This window comes from Taeniopygia guttata, chromosome 4, assembly GCF_048771995.1.
Source record: "Taeniopygia guttata chromosome 4, bTaeGut7.mat, whole genome shotgun sequence".
Lineage (NCBI taxonomy): Eukaryota > Metazoa > Chordata > Aves > Passeriformes > Estrildidae > Taeniopygia > Taeniopygia guttata.
The window spans coordinates 65942912-65948987 of NC_133028.1; the positions used below are offsets into that span (position 1 = coordinate 65942912).

At 38.8% G+C, this 6076-nt stretch overlaps 1 protein-coding gene across 1 annotated transcript; it reads left to right on the forward strand.

Moving 5' to 3' along the window:
- Positions 1 to 1536: 1536 nt before the first annotated feature.
- Positions 1537 to 5404, forward strand: IL21 (interleukin 21). Its single transcript, XM_072928966.1, has 3 exons — positions 1537 to 1757; positions 1886 to 1921; positions 5129 to 5404. The coding sequence occupies exons 1-3, from the start codon at positions 1623 to 1625 to the stop codon at positions 5402 to 5404; spliced, it is 447 nt and encodes a 148-aa protein (XP_072785067.1). The 5' UTR covers positions 1537 to 1622.
- Positions 5405 to 6076: the final 672 nt, after the last annotated feature.

Sequence of the window (6076 nt, forward strand, 5' to 3'; positions counted from 1 at the left end):
CAGTTCTCATTTTTCAGAATTTCTGTTCTATTGGGTGTTAGTAGCTACCCCTTTCACCAGGAGAGATTATGTGCATACATGAGACTAAGCACAGTTATGTGTATTTACACATACAGCCATAAAATCTATTCCTTTAGGCTATTCCTTTTCTGAATGGTGAAAAACAACTTAAGCACATGAACAATATGGAGTAAATAATCATTTGTACACAAAAAAGAAACATGCTAGAGTATGTCAGATAGAGCTCTCACCAGCTTAAACACTCATTTTTAAATGAACAATGAACAAGTGACCCAGCCTGACAGCCCAGATTCACCCACCAGACAGATTTATACAAGGACATTTTATCAGCATATGACACAGGTTACCAGACATCCAACTGCAGTCCAAACTCTATGTAGATTTTGTAAAGCATCCCCAAAGCCATCTGGAATCTTCAGATTTTTCTGAGGAAAAGATTTAATTTGACAGACACATGACCATCTTTTTATTCATCACAAGTGAAGGTGCCCAAGTGACTTTAACTGCCCTCTACTAATTCCACATAGGAACCCTTCAATGCTATTGACAGTATTAAATAATGATAATACATAAAAGTAATTTAAAGCTGTTTTTCCCCTCTTTGTGATGAAATGTCATGATCAGTGATCTTAAAATCAATGGATTCCTAGAGCTGGAAGTCCAGTAAATTCCTAGTGCCTGCACAGACTTTTGTTTGGACTTCATACATTCTTCTCCATTCCCAAGGAAATTCTCTGCTGCCGAAGGATGTAACTAAATGTGTTTAGGTGCCACAAGCACTGGGGACTGACACACCAGGATTTAGTCCCTGCTCTTCCAGTACTGCTCCCCTCTTGGTAATGGGTACACTTCAGAGATTCATCTCTCCCAGGACAAGCTATCTCCCTGCATCCTTCACTCCCAGTGGTCATACCCTCCACAATGCTGTTAATATATCTGCTATTGGTTCCAAGCAAATATAAAGCAAATTTCAGCTGGTTTAAATGCTAAGATGAGCTTTTACTCACAGCTCTAACACAATCCAAGCTGAGAATAAAAAAGCCACAGTTCATATACATCAGGAGGAAATAGCTAACATGTTATTTGGAGCCATAAAGTGAGATAATTCAATTTAAATTTTGAACGAAGTCCTGTCATATTTCTCCAGAACAGTACAGAAGAGCTGCAGATGGACTGAAGAGATTAATTGCTGTATTACAAAGGAAAAAAATACAGATTCTTTGTTTACCTAGGCCTGTGGTTTCTAAGTACCAACTTTTTAGTACGTTCATTTCTTGACTCAAAGTGAAAATGGGAATTCACCCTTTTCTCTTTTTTCCTGCCCAATGTGCAGATGGGGCACATTTTCTTTCACTCCATCAATCCCTGCCCCCCCACGCACAAGCTTGCATACATGCACCTAGCCAGTGGAAAAGAAAAAAGGGTTACTCATAAATCCATTCTACAAAGCTTTCCAAACTGAAATGGGTGGGTTCTCCCTCTCCAGCAGGGAGCAATATATAGGTAGGTGCAGAGCTTACCTGAGCACAGCTCAAACTGGAGTGTCACACTTGAACAGCACAACTCTGCTCCTGGCATATTTTAAAACAGAACTCATCAGGATGAAGAGGATGATTATTTTCTGCATGCTTTTCTTCTGCTCCACTATGGTGCTGACTGCATCTTCACCCAGAACATTAAAATACAAACAGATTCAGAAGAAAATCAGAGACTTAGAAAGCATGGTGAAAGATAAGGTAAGTGATGGTATTTGTCATAATATTGAAATTCCTTTCAAACATAATATATTGCATAGGATATATCTTGTGAGGGACATCACTTTCAAATGCTAAAGCTTTTCTAACTTAGATTTGTTTTATTTTAGGATGCTGAATTGCTGCATACACCAGAAAGCCTTGAGGTGAGACTGCTTTAAATTCTTTTTCGTAATTATATGATTTTGATTTTGTACTGGCTAACTCCATTGACAAATGGAGAATGTCTTCTTCTCCACACCTCTGACCTAGTACTCTTAATGCAAGCTAGACTGAGTAAGAAAATATTTTCTAAAAGTTTCTTTTTCTGGATATTTAATAGCAGAAGTGTTTATATTTTGGCATCACAATTACTATTTTGCTACTGCATGTGTATCATAACCCATCAACAGATCCAGAGTTGCAAATATTCCATTTAATTAAGAAATAGTGCTAAGAGTAGGGATTCATCCAAGAGCCAGATGAGCAGCAGTACTTTTGGGGATGCAGGTATTTGCAGTGCAAGTGTCTCCAGCTGCCATGAGCTCCAGCATGGCTGAGCTACCCCCCTTGTCTCTCACTGCAGCCAAATGACAAGGGTGGCACTGCAAGGCCATGTCAACAAGCGCCTCCTCTCATGTGCAGTCATACTGCTCTCTCTGAGTCTGTGCAGGGACTGTGCTACCAACAGGAAGACAAAACGGCATCTGCAAATATTCTCTTCAGATTATAACTAGTTAAAAATACAAGAGCAGCTCGCTGTGAGCCCCTTTTTAATACAGATATGTATTTATACATTATTTAGTACTGATATTCTGCATCTTCCAAGGTTAAGATCTTCTTATAAACAGTGAGTCATCAAGTCTGTGCACTCTCAAAAGTGGTAGGATGCAGGATGTATTGTGAATTCAAATGCTAATCATAGTAAAATCACGTTTTAAAAACTTAGGAGGTAAGTGCATGCTACTTTGATAACATGCAACATGCAACTGAGGTGTAGAGCAACCTGTGGCTACCTAATATTATACTTGTCTTATTAGCTGTCTAAAATTTTTGAGCCCTATTTTGTAGTACAGATAATTTTGATTGACATATAAAAGCCACCATTATGCATTACTATGCTGCAAAAGCTGTAGGCATTCTTTAAAAATTATCTATACAGGATTCTAAACTCGCTTGCAAGCAGCTACAAGAAGAAAGGGAAAAAACTCACCTCATTTCACACAGGTTTTGGTTAGCCTCTTCCTAGGTTTTACAGCTCAGCGCATGTTTAACTTGCCAAAAAATATACAGAAGCACGACCAAACCAGATGCATTCCTTTGAATTGCTAGAAACAACTTCAGTGCACAAACTCAGTGCTGGGCTTTTCCCACTAAAACTTCTTCTAACTTGTGGTGTCAAAGTGAAAAGGAGGAGATTATTAGCTGTCATTTTAATCCAGCATTTGCCGCTGCCTCTGACACTAAGGAAATACAGCTAGTGACTAATTGCTTAATGAGGTTGTTGGGGTTTTCTTCTTAAAAAAAGTCATGCTCACCTCAGGAAGGAAAACAACAGCAGCCCAGGGCTCACTTGAAGCTTAGGGCTTTACTGTGTGATTCTGGGAGGGCCTAAGTGCCTCCTCTGAATACTAGACAAGATAGAAAATTCACATATTTAGAAGCTATTAAGTTGATACGGGTTCAGCTTCTGATGTAAAACATGTAAAAAACATTAGTGTGGTAATAGTAATTATCACCAGCAACCAAATCAACAAACTTTTCATCCTACAGGGTGACTAAACAGTGTACGACAAAGCAGAACTCAAGATGATTAGGTGCCATCACAGGCTATTGAAACCAAATTTAATAAAAAGTTGCTCACATAACCACATTTCAGATATCAAAATATTTGAATTTATTTTTATTATAACCTGCTCATGCCAGATTTGCATTTGGTCTTGAATATTCAATGAGAAAATCACCTATTACAACAATTAGAATTAGGTGGTTTATCCCAATCTATTTTGGCTTCCTTGAGGTCTGGACTGTTAGCCACAATTCAATCCAACACAACTTCCTCATACCTTCAACAATGAAGTTTCCTTTCCCTTGAATAAAGAGAGGTTAGAGGACATCAATTCAAGGGAAAACAGGCTGAGACTGAAAAAGCAGTGTTAAGGCTGAGGCAATTCCAGCCTGGAAGACAAACGAGCTCTGCTGCTGGTGACTGGCACTGCAGCTGAAGTGTCACTGAGTGACACGATGCTGACGTGCCCTGGATCTATATCTCACCCTGCTGATCACTAAATCCGGAAGCAAGGGCTCTATGAGCTCATCCGTACAGCTAGTTTGAGTCAGATGCAATTACTGCTGCCAACTGCCTCTGCTATTTTACAAATTTCTATCCCCCCTCAGACATTTCCAGTGGTCTGTGCTCCTTCATGCCTCATCCCCAAAGTGCTCAGCCCGTGACAATCCTTGCAGTGCCCTTTTCACTGGCTGCCTCAGCTGTAAGTGACAGCTCAGCAAAACACAAAAGGCAGCACAGATGAGAAATGCTGGTTTCTCAGCTCAGCACGAACGAGACAAAAATGTTTTCAGTTTCAACTGGAAAATCAACCTCTTTAAAAAACGAGTAGTGTTTTTTTCCAGTAAGCAAGGCCGGTTACGGTAAGGATGCTTGAAACAAATATAAATGTGTGGCTTTTCAGGAAAACAAAATGTTTTATCTGACCGACACAGAATGTTGCTAGCAAAATTTGCTATAGGCAACATCCATGAAGGCTGCCTTGTCCTTGCCCAAGTAGCAAATTCCAGTGACACCTCATAAGACAGACGAGACTCAGCTTGGGTAGCAGTTGGTATGCAGACAAGGATGATGGCTTTGGAACCTTTCTAATATGTGTAATCAACCGCTTCCTTCTTTGGAAAACATGAAGCAACTTAAATTGGCTTCAGTAACCATTGCTTTTCTTTTTCTGTTGACTGTTATGTTAGTTTGGGAGATAGTTTCTGTATAATTTCTGATGCTATCATATAAGAACATTTTAATAGTATTTGAAAATACGCAGTTCTATGTCAATTCTAATTGTTAACTAGAAATTATTAGAAAGGGCACCAAAATGAGAAAGACAAAAAGTATATTCCCACACACAGCACTGAAAGATATTTGTAATTTTTTTAAAAACAAAATGCTTGTGCTTTAGTAGGTGAATACCTACATGTAACTGATCTACTCTTCAAGATTGTTTTCTTTCAAATGCTGTCATGATTAACAGCCAAGTGGACATTTATTTCATTAGGAAATACTTCTGCACATGGACCACAGTCTAACATGAGCAGGAAAATGTGCTGCAACATTGGCTTTAAAACAGTTCCTTCTTCTGCTCTAGGAGGGATGCTTGTCCACAGCTGTGACCTGCTTCAAGAAGGGCATCCAGAAATTACAACCAGCGAGCAGCCAAGAGAATGAGGCGTTCGCCAAAGCCATTAGAATCGTGAGCAAATTCACCTACAAAGACCCTAAAGAGGTAGGATTTCCTCACAGCACTCAGAATTGTGATTATTGCTCCTTATTTACTATAGCAGATGCCCCCTGCAATGGGGGAATTGTAGAAAGCAAATCTTTTAGAAAAAACAATCTGCCTTTCATTACTTTGGAAATTTAAAAGTCCAATTTTTGCACTTTTGGGAGAAGCATTCCCTATGACCCTACAAAGTCGCATAGGTGTACTTGGAAACTACACAATGTGCTGGCAGAAGGACAGGTATCACTGCAAAAAATGTGAATGAAAGGTGTCATTACTAAATTCCTTCCCTTTTTGAAAGAGCTTGTGTCAGAGCTTTTCCAGCTAGAAAAGGCATTGATTACAATCTTCTTGATTTTTCAGTGAGAAAGCTTGAGGTTTGATTCAGGATTGTGATGTGCTGTTTGGAAGTGCCATGATTTTCTTTTATCTTCCAGCACTGTGAGTTTACGTGTGAATCTTATGAGAAGAAAACCCCCAAAGAATTTTTGAAGGGCTTTGAAAATCTAATGAAAATGGTAAGCAGAATTCATTCCTACTGAGTGCTTTCTGACATTTTAAAAACCATAACAGATACCCTTATTTTACATCCTTACTAACAATGTGTTATTTTTACAGCTATTCAAGAACTAATCTAGGACACACCAGAGCTGAAGGCCACTGAAAATTTTTTTTTTTTTAAAGCAGACACTATGTTATATTTAAGATGTGAAAAATGTAAATACTTCCCAGTGCTACTGTGATGTATTCTCTGTGTGTAGTAAGTGAAAACTTCTCCCAAATTATTAAGGAGTCTTATTTGGATGGGTATTT

Coding starts and splice junctions, on each gene's coding strand:
- IL21 (XM_072928966.1), top strand. CDS start 1,623: ATGAAGAGGATGATTATTTTCTGCATGCTTTTCTTCTGCTCCACTATG. Junction 1,758..1,885: donor AAAGCATGGTGAAAGATAAG/GTAAGTGATGGT, acceptor GTTTTATTTTAG/GATGCTGAATTGCTGCATAC. Junction 1,922..5,128: donor ATACACCAGAAAGCCTTGAG/GTGAGACTGCTT, acceptor CTTCTGCTCTAG/GAGGGATGCTTGTCCACAGC.